This window comes from Ptychodera flava, chromosome 14 (genome assembly GCF_041260155.1).
Source record: "Ptychodera flava strain L36383 chromosome 14, AS_Pfla_20210202, whole genome shotgun sequence".
In the NCBI taxonomy this organism is placed as follows: domain Eukaryota; kingdom Metazoa; phylum Hemichordata; class Enteropneusta; family Ptychoderidae; genus Ptychodera; species Ptychodera flava.
In genome coordinates, this window is record NC_091941.1 from 32,796,692 (window position 1) to 32,822,456 (window position 25,765).

Sequence of the window (25,765 nt, forward strand, 5' to 3'; positions counted from 1 at the left end):
GACTAATTTTATGGTTCCATGCTGTGAACAAATGTTTACATTCAACTTTTCTTATTTGTACTGATGGTTCTTGAGAAAAATATTGGGCAATTAGCATCCACTCGCTGTTCACAGAAAATACATAATACAAAGTAAATAGAGGAACATGCCAACAAACAAAAATGTGCCTGGTAACTTTGTAATGGCAATAGTGTTAATAAAAAAACCATGAAAAAAACAGTAATAACCAGAAACAAACACTGGAAAATGTAAATTAGTTGTGGCACTCTGGCACGGTAACTTCGGGCAATGATGGCAGTGTCGTCTGTTCGTGTCGGCCACATAGACGATCTGCCTCGAAGGTTTAAACTGTTGTGTGCATTAGAACTATTGTTTTTAGTAGAGTCACAGATGTGAACCATACTGCAAACCAGGATGATTGTATTATGGTGATAACTGACATGAAATAAGTCTTACAGGAGTTTGTTCTACTGTATTTTTAAGTTTGTTTGGCTCATAAAGCTAATTGAATCTAAGTTTGTTCCCATAAATAAAATGCCATTCATTACTCAAACAGGAAATAGGTTGCGGGCAAATTTATCTATACAGCCAGGTATTCTCAAGTGTCCCCTTCATCAATCACGTGGGGGGGGGGGGGGTCCGGGAGAGAGTACATTAAATGTTGACCTGCACACCTGTACCTGTTCGTGTACCTCGGCCTGTACTTAGACTTTTGACCTACGGGTAAGTGCGCCCTCAATCGGGCAGTTCGGCAATGTTATTGAGTTGGCGGCTTTCAGCTGCGGTGAGCGGCGGCGGCGGGGACATGGCTTCCCAACATCGTCCGCAACACTCCGGACCAACCAGTCTGTCCCGATGTTTGGATGGAGAGCACTGGGAAATAAAAGAGAAACTGAGGCATTATATCGGAGAAAATGAACTCTTCAATCTCAGGTGAGATCACATGAATAGAAATTTGGGAGCAAGGAAATGGCATGGCGGGAGGCAATGGAGTCTGGAGGGGTTTCATGGTCATCGCACTTTATAAACAGACGCTAGACGACCTCAGTGCATGCATGATGCAGTGATGAGGTGGTCGTTACGAAAAAATTCAAGGTCCATCAGAGCATGGACGTACGATTAGAGAAACTTCTTGACCTTTGAGTTTTTTTAATCCCCATGCAAATTTTGACAGAGTCAGCCCACTTTTAAGTCAAATACTATGGTCCACGCCATGGCATGAGATAAAATAGACGAAATGCGGAAGTGATACACCGCATCAGGTATTTCCTAGCTGTGCATAGCAGGGCTGTATGTTACTGGCTACTCTTTCCACAACAGCTGGTAAACATACAGCTAGCCGTGCCATGCAGAGCTAGGTATTTCCATGAACCTACCAGAGTAGTAGGGTTCATCGAGTATATCATACAAAATGTACCACAGGCTCTAGGTCTATGCACAGTCCCTCCATGGGCATGATCCAACCTGTGGTCTATCAGGGAAAAAGCAACTTAGCGCCCTGGTATGGTAAATGCCAATAGTAAAGCATCGGTCTCATCAATATCAAATATTTTTGCGAGGCAATGTCAAATTTTTTTGCGAGTGACTCAATCATATGCATACAAAAGACAAGTACACTAAATTTGTAATCTTAATTTGCAGACACCTCTTTGCAAACGATGTCATGGATAAATAAATATGTTCAAAAAAACTTTTGTCTGCCACAGTGTTTGCAAATGATGTTATTGTTCTCTTATTATAAAGAAAATATATATACATGTATTTTTCTGTAAACTTGAGTACATTTTCAGAAAATATGCATACGGTAAGAGTGAAGGCGAAAAACTTCATAGCCGACTGCAAATGATGCTGGGATCGAACTGAAATAATATAAGCCCAGACTACAAACTCCAATAATATGTGACACTAACAAAATTTGTCCAAATTTGTAGCAGCAGTGCCTGATGAAAGATGTCACACATACACAGCTGTATTTAGTAACAATCCTGAAACAGCAAACAGCCCTATTGCTTACAACAGCCCATCTAAACAAACAAACAAACAAAACAAACAAAAAGTCAGGAGCAAACAAATCACCACCATGTCAAATCTAAGTTAATTGTTTTATCATATTGTCAAGATTCCATTGAAATAACTATGGTATCATATTTTGATGTTGTTATTTCCATTTCCAAATGTTTACGGCATGTGATATTGTATTTATTTGTCTCTTTTGTAAGATTTGATTTACCATTGTCAGCATACCGAGAAGTCACTCTGCAGAGGGCAAAATGCTTATTGAAATTTCCAGATGTACAGGCACAGTTTGATGATCAGGTTAGTTGTTCTGTTTACATAAAATGAACTCTGAATGACTTTGTACTACTGCACACTTAAATGTGTACAGCTTATTTTGTCATCTTCTGAATTTCCAAGTTCGAGAATAATAATTTATTTTTAATCAGTCTTTCAGAACAACACTTGCATTCTTGTTTGGATACAGATCTCTGTTTAGTCAAGAATCTCTGCTGGTTTCCAGTTTTCATTTAAAGGGATACATTTGTCGGAACTGTGCTTAAAGGTCGTATGGGACCCATACGACTAATTTCACCACTGTATCCACGGTATGATGGTGATTGATGAAAGTTAAACATGTGTGCTGTGCTCTCCCTGGCCTTTCGAAATTGTTAGTAAATTTACGAATTGGGTTCAAAAAATATTAGTAAGCACAAATTATGTTATTCTGAACCCACCAACTTTCAACAAGCACTTCTGATACTCAATAGATGATTTTAAGGGGATAGAAATGATGAATGATTTCATTATAGACAAAAGAAAATGAAAAATCCCTTTTTAGTTTTTTTGACGATGAACACTCATATTTTGATACGCATTTTTAAAAGATTTATTGAATAACACAGTACATCATGGGTCATGAATGTTTGTAACATTGAAATTTCTTCCTTGTTTCAATAAAGTGTGTAATTTTGGTCAACGGCCAATGAATGTTATTCAATTACTCTATCTTTATTACACAACATAACATGTTCAAGTATATTGTGACACAAATCATAACTCCCTTTGTGTGTGTAGTCAGTGGTTGATGATTATATATATTAATTTATGAAGCGGTCATTAATATTATCAAATATTATCAGTGTTTGCACAAGTTTTAGAAGCTATAAAATCTGTCCCCTGTTTTTCATATTTGGAAAGCTCTGTTACTTTGAAAGTATGCACGTCATCCATAGGTACTAGGTGGTGCCTCTATAGCTGCAGTCATTATGCCATGTTCATCTCTAAAATTCTTTTTAAACAACCACTGATCAGAACATTTGGCTGTCTGTAGTTTCGCACAAATTTTGTCTCATCTCAATCAAATTTAAGTACGCAAACTGAGACTGGTGATCCTGCTAATGTTTTCTTAGAGACAGTTACACTTTTAAAACGCTGCAGATGATCGTCATTTATTTTTTTGTTTGGATAAACTTTTTGGTCATGGGACTGTGCACAGCATTTTCTCTGGATCATAGAAAACTATCAGTATTCATAACATTTGCTGAGACAGTTTCGAAGGAAACCTATTAAAATTGGCAAGCTGACTGAAAAATTCAATTTGCAGATCGTCAAATGACAAATCTATGACATCTAAGATTTCCGGCTCGCTTCCACCTCCATTGCACAAAAAACACTTTGCAGTACATGTTCAACCATGCGCGGTCCGGACTGCAGTTCTGCTGTAGTTCGACTGTCTTTCAGGCTGACTGTTCTTGATCTCTTCTAGCTCGGCGGTTTCATTGTTTCGTATTTTTTTCATATCAGTTGCCGTTTTTATGCCCAACTTTCTTTCCCAACTGGATACTATCAATCCAAAGTATTTGTAACTGCCCGCTTCCCTCGATCCGCTTCAACAGTCCATTCGGAAAGTTGACAGCATGTGAGTATTTGGGTGTCTCGAAACTACCGTAATGGGGTGCATGACACACCACTATGAGATTACAAGACCCGGGGATCTTGAAACCTTTCGCGCATGCTCATGTTATCAAAGGTCAAAGTCCAAAGCCAGCTATCACCATGTGTCGATGCGCCGATGATAGGGGCAGCGTTGGTTTTGAAAGACGAGATATGACAGTATTTCCCGGAATTCACAATCTTGACCGAAAATCAGGCTTCAAAAATAACAAAATCGTTCGTAAATGGCCGATCGGGCATTCATTTTTTTTCGTAAATTTTCATTTTTGTTCGTAATTTACGAAAGTTACGAGCGACAGCGAGAGCACAGGTGTGTCATAATCTACATCATATAATTTAAGTGTTGCAGCTATGATGATGATGTTCATCGAGATATCGTGCATGAAATATATTGTTTGTAAACAAGAAACTCGCACAGGCGCAGTTCCACGACTGTTTCCCTTTAATACCCCAGTCTGCATGAAATAATATTCATATATTAAAGGATGTGTCTTTCACTAAATGGTTACCCATGTTTTCCTGGCAACAAATGAAATTGAAGCGAAGGAAAAGGTACTTCAAGGAAAACAATTGAACATGAAAACAAAATAATGCACACTCAAAAATACAACAGGTAGATCATTTCTACAGTACAGACATTGGACTGGACTGGTATGAGGATTAACCCCCCCCCACCCCCCCACCTCCATTGCTCTGAAGGGGTGCCCTTGAGTGCATTATCTGTCAGTCAATACCTCAATACAGACAATAAGAACATTCTGGAGTCTAGACAGCTTAATTAGATATTATTCCCTAATATTTTTCTTCGTTCAGCAAAGGAAAATACGAGTGACGTAATGACCGTGTCACCACTCGTCTCCGACTCTGAATGGTTACCATGTTTTCCTGGCAACAAATAAAATTGAAGAGAAGTACTTCAACACGAGGTCTCCGACTCGTGTCACCACGAGTCGGAGACGAGTGGTGACACGGTCATTACGTCACGAGTATTTTCCAAGCTGAACGAAGAAAAATATTAGGGAATAATATACTTATCACATGCACAAGCCAAGAATTCGTTATTTTTTGCAAAGTAAAAGAAGTTTTCCATGACGATTCCGCGTTTAAACTTTTGAACTACTTTAGGAATAAATATCAGTACGCCGTGCACAAGTTGTCAATTATTTCCAGTCCATCGTGTGCGTTAGCGCTCACATTCGTTCGTGTGTGGAGCAAATGAGAGCTCTCGGTCTACACGTAGGCTACCTTCCGCAAAGTTATACTCTATTTCGGAGATAGCATAGTCCTAGAAATTTATCACAGGCGAAGATACGCTATTTTTCGGGAACAAATATCGACTGAATCTCGATGGCGCGAACACTGTAAACGTTGCGCCTGACCCTGTTTGCAATGCGTACGGAACCCACGGTATACGCGACCAGCTTCGAGTTCGTTGTTTCCGCAAATTATTCACGTAATTCCTTCGGAATATACAGGCAGTACACTCTTGTGTTTTCATTGTTCGGATTAGTAATGTCGTAGTCTGTGAAAATATCGATTTCATTACATGACTTTTGATCGTGAGAGAAACATCGGCCGCCATGTTGTTTGTTTACATATTTACGAGCACACCGAAGATCGACAAAAAAAAGGTCCGACGCACCAAAACTGATGACATAGACGCGGGTTGTCGTGACGTAGAACGACCAGAGAATAAATCCCGTATTTTTTGTTCGGAGACGACAAACTTGGCTTGTGCATGTGATAACATGTTATATACAGTACCTCCAGACTGTGGCTTTACTTCCACTGATTGTCACTAATTGTATCATACCAGTATATTGGTCAATGGCACAAATAAAGTCATCTGATTTGTAGAGACATGAAAATATGCTACATTCGCGATATAGCAAAGTTGTAACATACACAAGCTTTTCCTTTGCTTCATTTTGATTGAATATTTAAATAACAAAGGAATTTCCCTAAGGCTTGTGGCATATGTCAAAAGACTGTCTGACACTGCCAATTGCATTGTCACACACAGTGATCATATGTTTAGTGTTATTAGTCACTGATCATGTAGTGTATATCTGTTTGTATTTCAACACTTCTGTTTCACAACTTGCTGACCTACATGTAAATCTGTACTTCAAAAATGTGAACAAGTTGACGATTTTATTGCCACGTAGAACTGGTTTGATATGTTGGTTTTGACAAAGTCCTTTCACATTTTTGAGGGACATTGGTTGTAAGCACAAACTGCCTCATTGCGATTTGCACAATATTCAGTAAACAGGGAAAAGGAGAAAGAAAAAGTTAATTCCACAGTGGTCCTCTGAGAGTACACGAACAAAAGTTATTAAAAACAAAAGTCACACCACAAATTACTGCAGATAAGTAGTAGTAAGTGACAATGGCTTCAATCACTGCACATGATGATCTTTGTTATACTCACGAGTGTTCGTAAAATTCATGTGAAAATAAAACAGCTAAATTTGCAAACATGTTTATAGATTACTTATTTCCCTAAATCAAGGTACACCAGCCAGTGTTTGATAGGCACTGCATCTGAAGGAGTATTTTTTTGTAAAATGTTATACAGTCTAGCCCATAGTATTAAATGCTGGCAAGCTTCCAGCGTTAAATAAATCAGTCTTTAGTCATCATTATTACTAAGATTACTTCATGGATGAATACACAGAAGTCCTCCACATCCAGCGCTGTTGATAATAGACTGCCACCATGGTTTAATCTCCTACCTCTTACATTAATATAATTGCGTTTCCCTTAATTAAATTATAGACTTTAATTAACTTTTCCAATATCTCTGAAGTTAATTCATTTTATTAAAAAGCATTGATTTCCCTGTGTCTGTCGTATTACTCATCTACATAGACAGAATGTAAAAGAGTTCTTCCATTTTTTTTACTCTATTTTAAGTCTGTAGTTATGTAGTTGAAAACATGAGCACATTAGACTTGGTGGCTTGTGTGTATTAGACCACAGACCCCATAAGCTATAGTTTGACATATAGCTATAAGTTTTATCTAATTTGCAGGATTTTGGCTGTACAATAAATCGAATATTTTTTCATTGATAATTAAATAGCCATAAAGACTAAAATTTTGACACACTCTGTGTATTTTAGGTCGGACATCGAAATGGGTATATGAACAAGAATTTGGCGATTGGTGATGTTGGGTCGGCTACAGATCTGTCTGTCGGGGTCAAGGTATGTGATATACACTTTGTAAAGATCAAGTTCTGTAGCCTTGTGAAACTATCTCAAAGCAAGACCCAGAAAAGCAACAGCCATAATAATCTTGATAAATTGCAAGGCTTCGGGCCATCAAGTTTATTTATCATAATTTTACACTGTCCCTTCTCAGCAAAGAAAAGTACTACATGTACAAACTAAACATGTGTACTATGTAGACTCATAGCTTTTGTATAGAGTGTCCATTGAGTCTTTTTAGAGTGTCCATTGAGTCTTTTTATAAAAGTAAATTCACTTGACACGAAACGCAGTGAAATCACACTACCGCGCATGCATAACCATATCTACGCAAGTCTTGCTATGGCATCCATAGAAATCCAGACTGTTCCAAGTGGTCTGATGAACCCAAACCTGGCGACTTTGTGAAGAAACGTGCAAAAGTTTAGCAGACTGCTGGAGCATATAGACGTTTTGAAGTTGACAATAGCCATTGCATGATGTCCTTTGCCTTTCAAGTTTGAGAGGAAATTTATAGCTGCTAAATTCAAAATGGTTTTTATAAAAATGCACTAAGGCCGAAGGTCTGTAAATTTCTTTGAGTAACTTCAGTTTTGTTCCTAAATTTTTGCTGAGATATCAGCCGTGCCTAGTCTGGCCCTGGTCATTTGGCTTGGGCAGCAGTTTAATACTGATTGGCCAAGGCAATCGTGTTCACACCCTACAAATCTTTGTGACAGTTTGCAAAAGTGTGTTTCTTCAATTTCGCAATCACTTCACCACTATCGCGACAATCTGCTGAAGTTTATTACTTCAGTTTACTCTATTTTCAAATTGATATTTATTTGCCTATACTTGGGAAAAGTCTAGGCTGTGCCATACATGCATTGATTTTACATCGATACCAGGATTTCACACTACCACCCAACCTTTCCTGCAGCCAACTACATTTTGTGATCCGTATGTAACGCACAGAATGCTCCAGAATAGAATGTTAGCCTCCATTGCCAAAGTTCTGTATCCTATTAAACACAGCATTACATATTTGAACAGAGAAGTGCGAAATAAATTCATTCGCAGGTCATTCAGCCAGTGACGTATAGCAGGACACGTAGACGTGCTATTTTGATTGCGTTGACGGCGTGGTCCCAGAGATCTTGCGAACTTGATGATGTCATCAGTATCGGGGTTGTCCGTCACATGCCCAACATTGAATTTGTAAACAAACCAATGTGGCATGGTTTTAGTAAAATGTACTTGAATATGAATGTTGACTGTCACTCTGATAATGGCTACATTTTGGTCTATTTTCAGATGGGTGTTATGGCATGGTTGTTTGGTGGTGCTGTCATCAATCTTGGTACAGAGAAACATATTGAACAATATTTTATGCCGCTTCAGGTAGGTCTTTACACAGCTTTATGCAATATTTATTGTAATCATTAGTGATAAGTACATTGAAGTGGAAATCATAGCTGATTTTGATGAATGCTGAAAACGGTTTTACACAGTACAAGTTGTCAAATTTAGACATGTACTATAAAACTGCTGCTGTACATCTATTATTGATGGGATATGTTGTGGGACTCCTCAGGCTTTGGTTATCTGTGTAACCTTGTCTGTTTGGTCCCATTTATTCCTTTAGATGTTATACTCAATATCAGGGCTGATAGAGTATATACAGACTTTGTTCAATTGTAGCAAGATCTGCCAATTCATAGGTAGAGAAAATCATCTAAGCAGAAATTGTGTGTAATGATAGAATTATAAATACAGAGGATATAAGTTGCAGTTTTCTTAACCTCTGATTCTCAGAATTAATGCTGATCATGCTCACATGAACAATCTTAATTCTCCTCATGCATAAATTCATTTGCATATTGAGTTTCCTCTGTACCAACACTCTGATGCATAGCATGCAGAGGTCAGATAAAGATTTTTTATTTTCTGAATCTATATAGGAATTGAAATTCACCGGTATGTTTGCCATGAGTGAGAGAGGCCATGGCAGCAATGTCAGACAGCTACAGACAGAAGCACATTATGATCCAGGAGCACAAGTGAGTAGGAATTCAAAGAAGAATACCCAGATACCTAAGCCAGTCTGTGAATTCTGTATATCCACAGTGACATACGGATAGCTATGAGTGACAGCACAAAGTGTTATAGTGCTGGAACTGATCTCAAATGTCGTCGCAGTTGTATCAGTGATATTCAAAAGTGAAATTTTTGCCAGAATTACAGTATGCGTGCAAGAAAAGGATACTCATATTGCACAGAAAATGATGAAAATCACATTTCAATGGCTCTGACTTGCATGCCAGAGATACAGATATTAAAACAGACAGTTTGGCAGATTTCTATCAAATGCAGTCAATGTCACACTTACAATGGTATACTGATATTGTTTATGGATCAGTGCTGTCACACAAGCAATAGCTTTGCCTCTTTTGTATGAAACCTGGTAAATAGCATAGTTTTACTGACAGATAGGCATGTCTGTGAGTCACACCATCACTTCAGAGTACATCCGTAAAAAGGGAGGATTTCAAGTGATTTATGCTGACACCAACAGGGAGAAAGTGATCGTTTTTTAATTGCTCTGTTGTTAACGAAACATTCTTACTGCTCTTGTAGGAGTTTGTGATCAACACCCCCTGTGAAGATGCACAGAAAATCTATATTGGCAACGCCCTCCAGGGAAATTATGCCTGCGTCTTTGCACAGCTTATAGTAGACCGAAAATCAAAAGGACCACATGCTTTTATTGTACCAATCAGAGATGAGAATGGCTTGTTTCCTGGCATCACAGTCACTGATATGGGACTCAAAGAAGGTTGGTAAAGATTTTTAGGAAAAACTCATGTAGTAGCACTGTTTTATGTGATAAAAGTGATGTTTTTAGAGAGATATAAATTGTAGAAAATGAATTGTAGGAGCAAAGTTGCTGATATATGAGTGTGTTTTTCTGTGACAAGAAATGTTTGAAGTCTCTTCAACAAATGGACATTGTCATACTTTCTTTTATAATAAATGACATGCCTTCTAAAAATTGATTGTAAACTCAACCAACGTTGATGTATGAGAACAGGTTTGAGTTTCAAATGTATCTTCAATTGTTCATGACTCTACACAGAGGTTTTCAATGTGTTTTACAGTTACTTGTGATAGATACCAGATATTAGGTCATCACAACATTGATCTCTTCTGTCAGTGTGGTAGGCAATGTCTGATGTTATTTGAACACTCTCACTGTGTTTCAAAATTCTGATAACTGACTTCTCATTACATGTTACAAATCAGCAAGAAATAATCGCCATTTAACGATGCGACTCTTTTAAGTACAGACTTTTAAGAGGTCTAACATTCTTCAACGGGCAAAATAGTGGAAATCTTTCAAATGATCAAATCGTAAGATCAGAAATATTCCCAGCAACTGTGTCGAAAAAGTTGTCAGAATTGCTTCAGTAAGCCTTATCCTGTCTCAAGAGGGCGCTGTATTACATAGAATGTCGGCTTCATTTCCCTCCAGTATACATTTAAAAGTTGACAATTTAAAACTTTGATTGCTTTGGTTATATGGCAGTGCAAATCTTGGTCTTCAAGAACATTTTATATGAAAAAATTGTATTATTTCTCTTTCTTAAAGTTGGCACAGCATATTTGTGTACTTTTTCTCAAAACATTTTCAGCATAACTCTGGGACATGGCATTCATAGATATTTCCTTAATTAATTTGAATAACTTCATCTGTCATAGAAAGAAACTGACTAATATGCCTGGTTGTATTGTATTTTCATTCAGGCTTAAATGGTGTAGACAACGGTATGCTGTCGTTTGATCACGTACGCATACCCAGAAATAACCTTTTAAATCGTTACGCTGAAGTCATGCCGTCAGGAGAGTACAACACATCAATACAGAGTGATGGAAAACGATTTAATGCAATGCTGGCTGCCATGATTGGTACCAGATTGGCGTTAGCTTTTCAGGGTACAACATCAATGAAGGTAAGTGCGTGTAGGTGCTTTTTTGCAGATTTTAATCTCTCTTGAAGAAGTGGAATTTTTTGGGATGTCTTTTGTGCTCAAGACAATGAAATTCATTTTAAAAACAGCTACCGATAGAATGTGTAAATTTTACACTTCAAAAATAAACATCCGTAATCAGAGCATCATTGGGCTGTGAACATACCACTCACCAAATCACATTGATGACAGTTTGTTTTTTGAGTTCATCAAAAATTGCTCCTATTTTCCACTATATTCAGTATTGTACTGGCTGTTGGGAAAAGTGACCACTTGGGATAATTGAGATAAACTAGTGACAAAGCTCTAGCTGGCTATTATCTACTGTCTCAAAATTCTCAAATCTTATGATAGATTTTTTCTGTTCACATTGTCTCACACAAAATACTTCCTTTGTTCATGTCGTGAATTCAGTATGTAACATCATTGCTGAAGACGAATGAGAGTCCAGTCCTGCATGTGTGCACTTTGTCAGCACATAAATGGATGCATTGCAGTGTGTTCTATGGAAACAAATGAAGCAGAGACTAGAATTCAACGCGTTAAACAAAACTTAAAGGTGTATTTTATGAACACAAATCTGTGCATTTTTGGAAAAATAGCATTTTACATACAGAAGATAGAACAAATACAGTATAAAACAACTGAAAAGATTGTTGAAAGGTATATCATACCTTTTTTTTTTTTGAAAGTATGTCGTATGTATTTTTGTAAAACAACAAATTATACCAATGAAGCACTCAGTTTTAACTAATGCCAAATCGTCTTTCACCCCATCCCTAACTTCAGCTTGACTATGGATATGGAAGCTGGCTGTATCACCAGATAAAACAATTTCAAGGCTAGAAGGTATTCTTCTTCCAGTTTGGAGATGTGAGACCAAAAAATATCACAGTTTGCAAAGATAATGGATGATACAGTTGGCTTTTTATGACATCTATAACTTTGTTTCCTGTAGGTTGGTCTGGAGATAGCTATCAGATACTGTTTGAAGTAAGTATTGTCATTTTAGTTCTTTGTCAATGCATTGGCAATGTGCCATAAACGTTTTGACTTTTCAACTCACAGACTTTTGAAGTCAGTGAGTTAAAGAACTGTTTTTCTCTTCATTTAACACTTCAATATTTGATAAGCCAACAGTTTGAGGTACCTTGTCACCCCACAACTCATTTCTATATTGCCAACACTCACATTTTGTAGACAGAACAATAACTCTAAACTCTAAGCTGTAATGCACTCTTCGGAATACCCTTACCTAGGGCAGGGACAACTAATACAGACCATAAGTCAAACTTGAGTGGTTTACCTGAAAATATCATTGGGCTGTAAAACAGGGTTTGTTGTGAAATGTACCAGGAGTGAATTTACCAACTGACAGTCAACCCAAAAAGTGTACAATGTGCAATGGAAACTACCGTAAAACCCTTATAATTCAACCTTACTAATAATTTGACCTCTACTTCGGAAAATAAGTTTTATTTGACATTTGTAAAATTCAAATTTCTTAACACTAATCAGTTTGATCCAGTTGACTTATATACCGGTACATATAATGTGACCCTGATATCACACAATGGCGTTTTCAAATATTGTTTTTCTATTATCTGCAGGCGCCGGCAGTTTGGACCTAATGGTGGGCCAGAGTATGCCATATTAGACTACCAAACACAGCAAGTCAGGCTGATGCCTCACCTGGCTACGTGTCTTGGACTCTTATTTGCACAAAGGTAAAGACTTTCACACCACCCACTGGTATTGCAGGGCTCTTTTTTATAACCCTATTGTTTTCACTACAGGCATACTTTTGACACTGTAGGGGGAGGTCATAGGTCACATCCATGATATACTGCTACACCTACACAGTGGAACATGATACCTTTTAATCTCTGACTGATTATAACTTAGTATGTAAAGATGTTCTGATTAAAGCAAGATTTAATAAATCATGTTTGATTATTGCAGGAAAATCTTAGATATAGATTCTGATTAGGGTTATGTAGTCAGGTGCTTAAAATATATCTGGTATGTTTATCCTTAGTCAAGAAAATGTTTCATTCACAAGTACCGTACATGTATGGTTGTCTATGTTAAATTCAACACACTGAAATCAACCCTTCCTAAATATGTAAAATTAAGAAAAATTTGATTTCAATGTTCAATAACTTTAGAATCTAAGTGCTGGGATGGGTAACATGAATTGTTTGTTTTTCTCAAGACACCAAAACACCACAGTGACTGTATCCTTAACAGTAAATTTGTTGTAGCTACAAAACATACATAAGAGGAACAGAAGTGGTTGTATCACTTACTGCAAAGTACTTTATATGAGATCCCATAAATTCTGCCACTAGTTGTGTCACATAGGTCCTGACTAGAATTTAGGAAGACATTGCATCATAGCATACTGGTTTCCACGTAAAGTTCTTCCTTGCTCATATCATTTGAATTTGTATTCGTCTGATTCAGCTTTGATGATCTTACAGCTACATGTATTTATTCAGCACTTTCAGACTTTGATCCTTTTATGTACAGGAAATTTCAGTATTTCACCATACAGTCAGGCATCAAGGTTATAATAACCTTTTTATTACCAAATTTTGGTACAAATCCATGGTCTCCTTTGGAAATGTTGGACCTTTGTATTGGGAAATGGGTTTGACAGGGTTGAAATTGCGAATTTCTTCAAGAGAAATGTCAGGCTCGTAGTTGAAAAGGAATCTGTTTCATTAGAAATATGATTGCCCAAACTCTTTAATTTGACTGGCCTCTTCTCAGCATTTTTGCACTTTTTTGATCCCGGTTCTACATAGATGACCCCCTTCTTGCACGATTTTACAAGAATTGTATATTAATTATCAGAGAGTACATAACAACACAGTGTTTCAGTGGTCAAAAATAACTCATCGTCAGAAGATTAATAACCCCAAGACAGACTATTAACCCACCTACAGTTTTATTATTTTACGATGATTTGTAAATCTTTTCCTCAATGACATCTGTTGTTTGTATTATGTTTAAAGTCAGACAGTGCAAAGATAAGAAAGACAAAGAGAAACTGGCTTGGACCAAAAACAACAACATTATAAGTGTCAGTTTGTCGAATTTTTATCGTGTAAGTCATGGAATCATAAACTTGAAAATGTGATCCTTGTTTCAGTAAGGTGAATTATGTAGAACGCCTGTCATCTGCTTTGGACACCTCAAGGCATCCTGTGAATTCAATTTCCAAATAATTCACAGCATCAACAAACTCCAGGAACTTTGTTGCATCATCTGTATGAAAAGGGTTTTGGCCTGAAAGGGTTTAGTGTAGTATTTCGTTTGATTCCCAAATATATCCAGTATTTCAAAACTGAAGATTGATATTTGCACTATATACTAATGGATACCGAGTGTCAAATCAGAAGGAACTATCAAGTTGGTAGAACCGTTTAACCCACATTTCTTTCTATGTCCATCTTCCCTAATGTAAGTAATGGGGTGTTGCAGACTCCTGCAGATATTTTTTGAGAAAAGGTTTAAGGTAACATTGCCACCAACACTTTCTTTCAAAGCCATATTTCTTATCAAAGATGACATGAAAATCCCCTGATATGTTGTATTTACTGAAAGCAGAGAATCTTCTGTTTAGTATGGTAGCAATAGTTTACTTGAAGGGTGAAGGTCACGGTGTATAGGGTAGAAAACCTCAATTTTGGTATTAAGTTAAAAATTAAGTAAAACGATTTTATTTTATGAAATGTAGCATCTCATTTGCAACTAGAGTATATGTACTATAAAATGACAATTTTGCTCGGCTCTTTCTCATTTTTAAATAGCAGGCATTGAAAGACTGACATTCAAAAAAGTGATTAAAATCACGACAAGCAAAATAGAAATGACTCTTATTCAAAATGTAAGAGCTTTATTGCCAAACAAAATTATAGTTTTGTTGAATAGTATTTAAAGCACGTAATATGAAAATTTCAGAAAATTTGACCAAGCCAGAGAGAAGTTCAATTTTCTTAAATGTTAAATATGGGAATGAAAAGAAGCTAGAACTAGAAAATCGGGCAATTTGCATAAATTTGCATACATTGACACTGTTTTTCTCACCAAACTTACAACTGCTTGTCATGCTAAAACATGAACTCTACCAATAATTTGATTTGGGTTAACAAATTAATAAAAATTGAATGAATCTTTTCAAAAAGAGTGATATTGAGCAAAATACGCGGTGTTATGTGCAATGCCACCTTAACTGAAAATAATAATTGGAATTATCTTCAACTGAATTCAACCTCCTAGTTGTGAAATAAGGCATTCAGGATGAAGAACTTTCAAATGAGTGATATGCCACTTAAAGAGAATTTTCCGTAAAAACTGAACTGATTTTTAAGTGAGATCAAACAGCTCACAAGTCTAAATAAATCATGATGCGTGGGCAGCTCATGATGTCTTCAGACCTGCACACACAGCGTGTTCCAGCTGTTTCTGTAGAGTAAGGTGCTCGACTTGAAGTGACCTGCAGTGTTAAGGAATCAGTAATATCCTACCTTAGAGGCCAAAAAGATTGTTGTCCAGCCTGGTGAATGCAAAAAAGTAAATGTCCAAATAATTTGATTGTCTATGTGAGGAAATTATAGAATAATCTCTCAAAATCCATAACTGTACATTCATGAAATAGACCATGAACTTGAAGGAACATTGAACACATCATCACAATGCAATGATTGACTATTATATCATGTATTGACATGTACAAATGGGTCTCGGGTTATCAGGTGACAAAACTGATGTAACAAGGCGTCAAGTAAATCTTAATGAAAGATAACATTTATCAGGGAAAGATATTTTTATTGAGTTGAACACAAGAATATTTTACCAATGAATCGGCTCAAAACATCACAGAGGATTTTCAATGGACCATAAAATATACAGGTTATCTTGGAGTCATATCATGATTATACAAATGACCATTTTGAAGCTTTTCTTCGATGACAACCTGTTCAGAAAATGACTTTCAATAGATAAATAAATAAATAAATTTGTGAGATACAGATCAAAAGTAATTTGTACTTATAATTTGTATTTTGTATTTATATTTTGTATTCTAAAGCTTAAAGGGACAAAGTCGGCCATTTTACGTGAATTTAGTTTGATGCAAGATACTACTAAAATTGTTTGACATGTTGAAAGATACTGAATAAATGGGTGACCATGCATATATTTGAACCCGGTTTTAGACACTTAAAATGAAACCATGGCGAAAATGAATTAATAGTCATGACCATTAATTCGTTATCTCGTTGGTTTCATGTCTCGTGTCTAAACCGGAGTTGAATATATGCATGGTCACCCATTCATTCAGGATCTTTCAACATGTCAAACAATGTAGTATCTCGTATCAAACAAAATTCATGAAAAATCGCCGACTTTGTCCCTTTAAGGACTACAGGTTCTGATTTGTGTTAGACAAAGTTACGATGTCCTTTTTTTGTTATTTCTTGAGTCTAGTAATAAGGTAGAAAGGACCCCAAAATTTATACTTGTAACCTAGCCTATCCAGGTTGTCTGAAGTCCATTTCTCTGTTTTGGTAAATTTTTCATATCACACAATCATGTTTGCAGGTATGCAGGTGAAATTATGGATACAGAATACAATGAGAAGAAAGAACTACTTGACAACCGATATTTACAAGCGTTGACGTCGGCACTCAAAGCCTACAGTACATGGGAGAACATCAAGTGTTTACAGACATGCAGAGAGCTGTGCGGTGGCATGGTGAGTCATACAGCCATGTAGCTGTGTTTTTATGGGCGATTTTACAGGATACTCACATTGGAATTTCAAGTGTACATAGGGCATAAATCTATGACTATTTAATATCGCCACCAATTCCAAAGGCCCCGGTCTTATCAAAAGTGGCACACCCTAAATTAAGATAAAAGGTGATAATCGAAAGGTACATATCTGGAGTATGACGTCACACTTGCTACTGTTCAATTTGTGTGTTAGAATGTTCTTAAATTGGTAGGGCCACCGTGTGAAAACTTGGGCCATTGAAATATTTGGTGCTCCCCAGCATTAAAGCATTTACAATAATGTTGATCAGGATTGGAGCTTTGTTGCTAAATATAGCATAGCATGCACGACTTTTGCTGTTTCTGACTGACGATTAGACAAGTATTGTCCATTACACGATTGCGTTTGTTCCTGCTGTGTTTTGTTCCAATCCCTTTAAACTGTGTTTTTTTATGGTTTACATCATAACATTAGTGGTACCACTTTTAGTCAACCTTGTAGGTTTTAATCCCAATAGTTCTATCAAAAAGTTCAGACAAATATCCATTTTCACATCAGTCCCATTGGATATCACCATGAACAAAAAATCTCTTTGTTTACCAAATTTTTCACTGACAGTAATAGTAAAACAATAATATCAAGAAACGGAAATCTAAGGTAGAGTTGGCCCAGTTCTTGCTCTGCTTTGCATACTGTACACAAGTTATACCTGGCCTCTGATCTCAATAAACTCTTGAAAATTTTACCTGCCTGCGTAAACCAGGTGGTCACTTTCTACTGTGATATCACTAAATATCATAGACTTAATGAATTCAAACTCCGCTGCAAATTTCAAGCCAGTCTGGAAAAGCTCAGTTCTACAGCATGAACATGCGCTGTACTTTGAAATGCTCAGTCTACTCATCTGCCCATCTTCTCAATCTATGATGATCAGTTTGATTTGCAATGATCAGTGTAGTTGTATTGCTGTTTGTTTTAAGGGATATATGGCAGAGAATCGCCTTGCCAGTTTGAAGACTGACTCAGATGTATTTGTGACATTTGATGGTGATAACATGGTTTTGATGCAGGTGAGAATGGAACAAAAGCCAGCAAGATTTCTGAGAAGCAAAATTATCTTTATTCTTAGCTTGAGTTTGTGTGGAATAATTTTTTGACCTGCATTTTTCAACATTGACATTTTCCAACACTGCTTATACTTGAAAAGAGGCTCTTGTATGACTGTTCAATTAATGATAATAATGAGTTAAAAAACTCGAAAAAAAATTGGTGGCTTTTTGCATGCCAACTCTTCAAACTAAATCATACCGGTACATGCATTTATTCTGTTACAGCTTTCAATTTTACTTTTCAGAATTGTGAAATGTTTCATCCCAGAATACATTTATAGGCACCATTATTTTTATTTCCCAAATGTTTTTTTTCTGAAATTTTGCCCTTCACCCACCCATCCAGCTCTAGTAAGCGGTACATAGACATGTACCATTAGAATGAGTTACACTTCAAAATCATGCTGTCTTACCATCAGGCCTTCTTGTTATCAGCCTGTTTGTGTATTTCTACGGTTGTGGTCAGATTGTTGCCAAGTCTTAGACTTAAGGTAGAACGCACCTCGGGGACAGACATTGGGACTCTCAAACTTTTACAATTCTCTTCTGATATACCACATGTGGGGGTTCATTTTAAAGCTCTTGGTGAAAGAAAACTTTTCACCGGCTTAGTTTTTCGAAATTCAAAAATTTTATTTTTCTCCATAGAGTTAACAAAAGGATGGCGGCCATTTTGAATTTCTAATATCGGTAAATCTTGGGTAATTTGTTTCTCTAGTACCAAAATTTGCACGGTGACCCCCTATTTTTATTCTTGATTTTGAAAGAGAATGACTGAAAGATTCCTTGAGGAAAGTTAGAGCAAAAGTTTAAGTCTTTCACTTTCGAGGTGCATATTACCTTAAGCCAGAAATTCATATTTTCTGGGTTTATTTTGGTATCTATAAATCGTGCAACAGTATGTGATGTAATTAACGTTCATGGGAATTGTCAATTATTCGTCAGGCATGTTCGAGATGCCTATGGACTGAACAACCTGGTCTTGAGTGTACGTTTTGGTGGAAACATGAATTCTGGTGAAGTTTGGACATTTTTGTTAGTCAAGATTTTAACCATTAACCTTGAACAATGGGCTTTGTTTTGTGACAGCAAGTGGCCCGTGAAATGCTGGATCATTACAGTCAACAGTTCGGAGGAAGTAAAATCAAAGGAATGCTGACATTTATTGCTGGCGGACTTTGGAACTCGGTACAGACAAGGTAAGAAAAACTCTCAGTCTGAATCAACTGATGAATTCACCTTTCACACACTTAACTGACCATTGCATTCTACTGAATCTTGTAAAGTGTCATCGGCAGCTCCAGAAAAGACCAATATAATTCAGGTTGATTTCCAAAGGAAATCTCCATGGCAATTACGCTTTCATATCTTGATAAACGATAAACCTGCGTAGTTTTTGCTAGCTTTTTTCCCACAGACAAAATGGCAATATTTGTGAAATATCTTATGTCTGAAAATTTTTCACTTATTCCTGGTATCAGCCTAATGGTATTTTGAGTTCTTTGGAAGGCTGTACGCTAAAGAGAAATACTTTCTCGAAAGTATAATTTACAGTTTTAGTTTCAAACTACTTTTTGGTTTCATTTTATAACTGTTCTGCTGCCTGCATTATTCAACACTTAAATAGAATAAAAAAATACTAAAAAATATGCATGTGAAAGATAAGATTTTTATATGAAAACCTGCATTTCTCACTTCCTTACTTTGTCGTATAGTATTGTATATGTTTTTGTTGATATTTTTACTAAATATTTGGCTTTTTTCTCTTTTTCCAGCATGTTTGCTGTGAATATTCACCCCATCACGGACGTCCAGTTCATTCTCAAGGCACTGATGTTCCGGGAAGGAAAGCAGCTCAGGACGTTAGCAGCCAGACTTCTTAACAAGGTACCACCGCTTTTGCAGGTCACCCAACTCAAAAGTGAAAGTGGGGAGAAAGTGTTTTTGATGAATTGTTATTGCCTTTGTCTGTATGTATTTTCATGTTATAAAAGTTTTAGTTTGGGCATATGAAACTTTATGGGTTAGGTCCATTATTATTGAAGAGATTGTAGTGGTCAGTTTAGAGAGGCTTCTTAGCTATCCCTTTCAGGGATGAACAATTAGATCTTCTGTTGGGGTGGTCAGGATGTTAACATGGAAGTTTTTTCAAAATTTAAAATTTTATTTTTTTTCAAATTTGACACAACACATTGTGCATACGTTTTTTCTATAAAAAAAAGCTTTTCCAGCTTCATTTGAATAATTTTTTTCAAAAAAGCAGCATCACTCATAAACTTTTCAGTGTTTGCAATTTTTACTCAGCAGATTTGATGTTTACCATTCCTGACTACCGTTACCTATGAATTCTTGCCATTACCAGTATGTAAAGTCTCATAGTATCAAATTCGTGATTTGCATATTGAATTCATGATGAAAATTGCGTGGGCAATGTTTGACCCTCAGTGAAGTTCCAAAGAACTATCAGGTGTCATGCAATGTTTTCCCACAATCCTGAAGTATTTGTCACTTTCTTAAGAAAGTGAAACTCTTTTTGAATTTTTTTTCATGAACTTATTTCCTGTAACAGGTTTCAACTAAGAAGGAAGAGCCGTTCAGTGCCTGGAATTCATGCCAACAGCATGCTGTTACCATGGCAATGAGTTTCGTTCAGAGAGGTACAGTTCTCTTCCTGCATAGATTATATTTCTTATTTAAAACAAATTCTAAGAAAATGCTGTTAATAATTTCTCTGATATTGATATGATGATATGAAAATCCCAATTTCCGTATATCTTTATTAGTTTTAACAGACAAAACAAATGTAGGAAACAGAATGAACGGTAATGAATGTTGTGCATAGGTTGGGAGTAAGGCAGCCGTAGCAAAGCTTCACTTTAGGAATCCCTAAGTGTTGCCAATGGGTTTAAATTACACTATGTTTTATAGTTGTGTACATATCCTGGAAAGAGAAGGTAGAAAAAGTATCATAATAAGGAATAAATAAATTATCCAGCAAAATGATAACAAAAGGTGTTTAATAGAGCATAACACTTGTTATACCGTACATGGATTTTAGTTAAGGTGGTGTGTGCCTTGAAAGTGAAAAACCTAAACTTTTGCTCCAATGTTCCTCAATGAGACTTTCAAACATTCTCTTACCAAATCAAGAAAAACATCAGGGGTCACAATGCAAAATTTAGTACTAGAAAAACAAATTACCTAACACTTACCGATATTTTAAATTCAAAATGGCTACCACCTCTGTGTTAAGTCTGTTGGGAACAATTTTTAATTTCCAAAATCTGAGAGGTAAACTTTTTTCTTACTTCAAGAGCTTTAAAATGTGCTCCCATAAGTGGTAGATCAGAAAAGCATTGTAAAAATTTCAGAGTCCAAATAACTGTTCCCAAGGCACATTCCACATTAAATTCTGATGTGGAAGAAGCAATAGTAGGTCAATGGAGTTTCATATGATAATCCTTACACCATTTTATCTATTTTTTCATTTCTGATTTTTGGTGCCTAGTGTGCTTAAGGAACACCAGGGGCCAATGTTATCACTGTCAGTCTGTGTATCAATTTCTCCATTTGTCAGTCTGTAGGTCTGTAGACCAAATTTGTGGAGCTTATAACTAATAAGTTACCGCACCAAATATGACCAACTTTGATGTGTGGAATGTTTGGATGATTATCTAGAACTGAGTGGAATCTTGTATTGTAGTTTTTGTCAAAACATCATATTTTCTAGAACTGCCTGTGTAATAGCTTTCAAAACGTGATTGAAAAGTCCTTGACAGTGATTTAATTTTTATTTATGAAAATTCCTATGAAACTTGCATATGTAAATTTTTAGGGTAATTTTCTCAATTTTTGTCAAAACAACATTTTTCTTGAAATATTAGTCTTTAAACAGCTTTCAAATTTACCAGTAGTTTACAAATTCCTCTCTTGACTACTTTCTGCTTTGTAGAAATGATAATGAAATTACGAAAAAGTCAAGATAAAAAGTCAAGAACAGTTTAATGTATTTCGCACGTAGGAAAATGTTTCACATACATGTTTCACGTTGAAAAAGCATACAAGTTTTTATTTCACATTCATGTCTTTTCGTTGTCTTCTCTGTCTCCGTATTTTGTGGTCATTCTGTTTTGATGAACGCGAAGGTAGTTTTGCATTCTCGCTGCAAAGTTGCACTTCGAAAACAATAGAAAAACCTTATGCAATTTTGACACACATAAAACAAAATGAGCTTTTACCCCCTCCCCCCTAAACGAAAGAATTATGTTTGTCGTGCGTCAGCTTTTATTATCGACGGCCCCTTACTTTGATGGCGGTCGATGATAGCAGTTGAAACTTCACTCTACTCTTTCATTTTTTATTTCTGTACAGTTGTTCTGCAACAGTTCATGGCAGCAGTGGAAAAATGCCAATACAGAGGTGATAGAGAGGTCTTACAGAAGGTAAAGCATTGAAACGATGGATGTGATTTATATCGTAGATGGTATTATACTGAGGAATTTATCTGTGCTTGTCATTGTCAGAAAGTAGGGGAAAAAGCGTGCTTTTTTCTTGGATTTCCCTTTGCTTGTAACATTTCCTCCAGGTCATAAATTAGCATCTTTTATGAAATCTTTTTCTGCCTTTTTCCCCATATGCCATACCCTGACCTATGACCTCTGTAATAAATAAAATTATGAAGTGGAACGTTGTTGAGACAAATTTTCCTAGTTGTACAAGCAGCAAATTCAATACACGTTTCTACTTTTGCCTGTGGCCTACTTTTCTCTTTTCTGCCTTTCTTGTGCCAAGCATGACTCGGCAGAATGCCAAAACCAGAGGCAGAGATACTAGGGCACAGTTCATCGTCTGTCGCGTGATGCCTGCACAATATTTAATTGATACCAGCAAACTGCTACTGTACTTATCTACACACAATGCACAGTCCTGACTTTTTGAAAGACACAAATCTTTATGAGTTTTTTTTATTTTTCAGTTTTGTAGGTTATATGCCCTACATTGTCTTTACTCAGACCGGGGGTGGTTCCTGGAGCAGGGTTATATATCTTCCACACATACAAAAGAAATACGTGATATGGTAAGTTTAACTGATAAAAGCCGTATCATTTATGTACATTGACTCTCACAATGTCAGAACATCCAACCTATATTAGCATACAAAAACATCAATAAAAAGCATGAAGACATGATCTTTCATTGTGTGAATTCTATTTTCAGTTCACCACTTCCTTCCTGTCTTTATGCTTTGCTGTCAAATCCAGGGATCATAGCTCTGGATCTTCTCAGGTTTCAAATCAGTGCTGAACAGCCATCAATGCTGTCTAACCCTTTCACCACCATGGTTTGTCCCAAATCCATTGTTTTCAATGGTAAAGTTGGACCTGTATATAGGGAACTGGGGGTGAAAGGGCTAAAGTTTCATTTCAAGCGTAACAATTGCTGACATGTCAGGATTCCCACGTCCACGTTGAAACCTCTCTGCCCCTCTGCCAGTGTAGAGTACAGGGTTTGACAACCCTGATGAGTCACTGAACTGTGTCATACCGCAGTTGATCCAAAACTTTACAATGCTCTGAAATAAATCTACTGAAGTCAGCAAAAATATTTGAAAAATGGTTCAGTTAGATGACAGTAATTCAGTTTGCAGGAAGCACTTTGTTACACTTTAAGTCATTGAAAACTGGGAAGCAGAGGCAGTTTAAAGGGTAAAAAAGTGGTCAAAGACAGTTTAAACCAGATAAAAAGTGGTTAAAGACAGTTTAAACCGTAAAAGGCGTTTTAACACTGGTCAAAAATATTGGGTTAAAAGCCTAATTGTGATGTATATGTGAAAGACAATACTGCAATATTGTGCAACATATATTTTGATAAAAAATGAAACGTGGAATAGAAATTTCCATGTATATACACTTGTAATATGTATGTATACTTGCATAGAACAAAATTTGTCCAGGTTTTCATGGTTCTGTGCCAGTTTTGAGCAAATTCAGTAGTTTTAGGTCAAAATTTTTTATTTTGACCATTAATGTTGGCATTGCAGGGCCCCTGCAGAGACTCATAATTATCAACAGATTTGTCCAATCCAGAATGTATGGATGATGAGGAAACTTGACAAGTGGTTACCAATGGACTTGGTCCAACAAAGAATGTATGGACAATGAGCAAACTTGACTGCACCACAAGTGGATAATCTTACTTTGTGAATGGTCCATCGACCATAAACTACAGAACTGATGTTAGCGTGCACCTTTTTTCAGACTTGAATAGTGGTCTCTTATCCCAGCAACTTCAGCTTTTTTATAGTTTACAATTATGAACTGTTACGCTGTGAAGTGTGGGTGTGAAGTGGAGGAGAGTTGTGTTTGTTACAAACTAGCTGAGAAAGGAGATGTGAAACACAACAGATTATGTAAGGAGTGCATGGCATTATGGGTGACCTCCTCATAAAGGATGATTTACAATCATGGTATACCTCACTTGACTGGAATTTAAGTTTAATATATAGACACAAAGTAATGCTGAAACATGATCCACAAGGTGGCCATCACAACCATTCTAAAATCTTGACGTTCATAGGAGTTTGTAGTACTTCTATTGTTGTCTTAATAGTCCTTGATACGTGCAAGGGTATATTCCAGAAATTGCTTTACTGAGAGATGCAAAGTATAATTTACTAATATGTAATGTTTTGTTTTAATGTTACAGTACCTCAAGATGTGTTCGGAGTCCAAAGAAGTTGCCTTGCAAGTTGTAGAGGCGTTTAGACTGCCTAGAAATTGTGTGCATGCTCCTATAGCTGGAATTCCCAGTGAAATTGCACCGTGGGCGTACTATCCTGAAAACGGAGGCACATCCAGACAAAGTCAACCCAGTGACAAACAGCAGGGTACAACAAAATCTCAGCATATCCAGTCTCGGCTGTGAGCTGAACTTGTTGATGGTTTACAAACAATGCTCGACCGTGGATTGTGCAATCATAGCTAATTATCAAATCAATCCTGAAACTTATTTTCAATAGAGTCAATACATTTAACATCTTTTGATGTAATTTGATCCTTTTACCACAAAAAAAGAAATTGCCCAGGCAATCCCAGTACAGCACATTACCCAACCCATTGCAGCACCTGTGAGCGCAGTGACCGGTTGCTGGGAACAAAAGTTTGTCATTAATGCTGTGTTTCTAGGTTTAGGAAATGTGATATTGTTCACGTTAATTCTGTTTTACTAACAAGTTCTGCTTTTTAAGTATAGCATCCAAAAAATTCAAGGACACAATATCACATTATGTAGACTATGTCGACAAACAGAGTTGAAACCATTACCTGGTGATCAATAATATATATCATAAAGAATATTGTGTCTTGAGAAAAAGAATATACTTTTGTATCAAAAGAAAAGTAATATGCTCAAGTAATCACAGGAATGCCCTGCTTGAGTCCCCTTTCTCTTTTAAATTCACTTTCATTCCGGTGAAAGTATATGATCTAGCCTAGATTACAGATTGTATCATTTACTGTCACCTGTTTCAAAGGAAGGTGATGTTTAAATACTGGGTCCACTCACATCCTGTTGGCAATGTTACAATGCTGTGTCTTTTGCATATTTTAAAAAAACATTGTCTATATCTCAAGAAGATCAATGGCATTACACAACAGGATGTTGCTACTAAATGTTTATGAGACTCATTTTAGATGTCAAA

General features: G+C 36.5%; 1 protein-coding gene across 1 annotated transcript; it reads left to right on the forward strand.

Moving 5' to 3' along the window:
- Positions 1-753: 753 nt before the first annotated feature.
- LOC139150217 (acyl-coenzyme A oxidase-like protein) lies at positions 754-25,119 on the forward strand. The gene is made up of 17 exons (XM_070722443.1): positions 754-933; positions 2,220-2,316; positions 7,079-7,162; positions 8,459-8,545; positions 9,106-9,204; positions 9,782-9,980; positions 10,949-11,154; positions 12,131-12,165; positions 12,783-12,899; positions 16,783-16,936; positions 17,938-18,027; positions 19,156-19,265; positions 19,842-19,953; positions 20,636-20,723; positions 22,438-22,508; positions 23,042-23,143; positions 24,772-25,119. The coding sequence occupies exons 1-17, from the start codon at positions 755-757 to the stop codon at positions 24,988-24,990; spliced, it is 2,049 nt and encodes a 682-aa protein (XP_070578544.1). The 5' UTR covers position 754; the 3' UTR covers positions 24,991-25,119.
- The last annotated feature ends 646 nt before the right edge of the window (positions 25,120-25,765 follow it).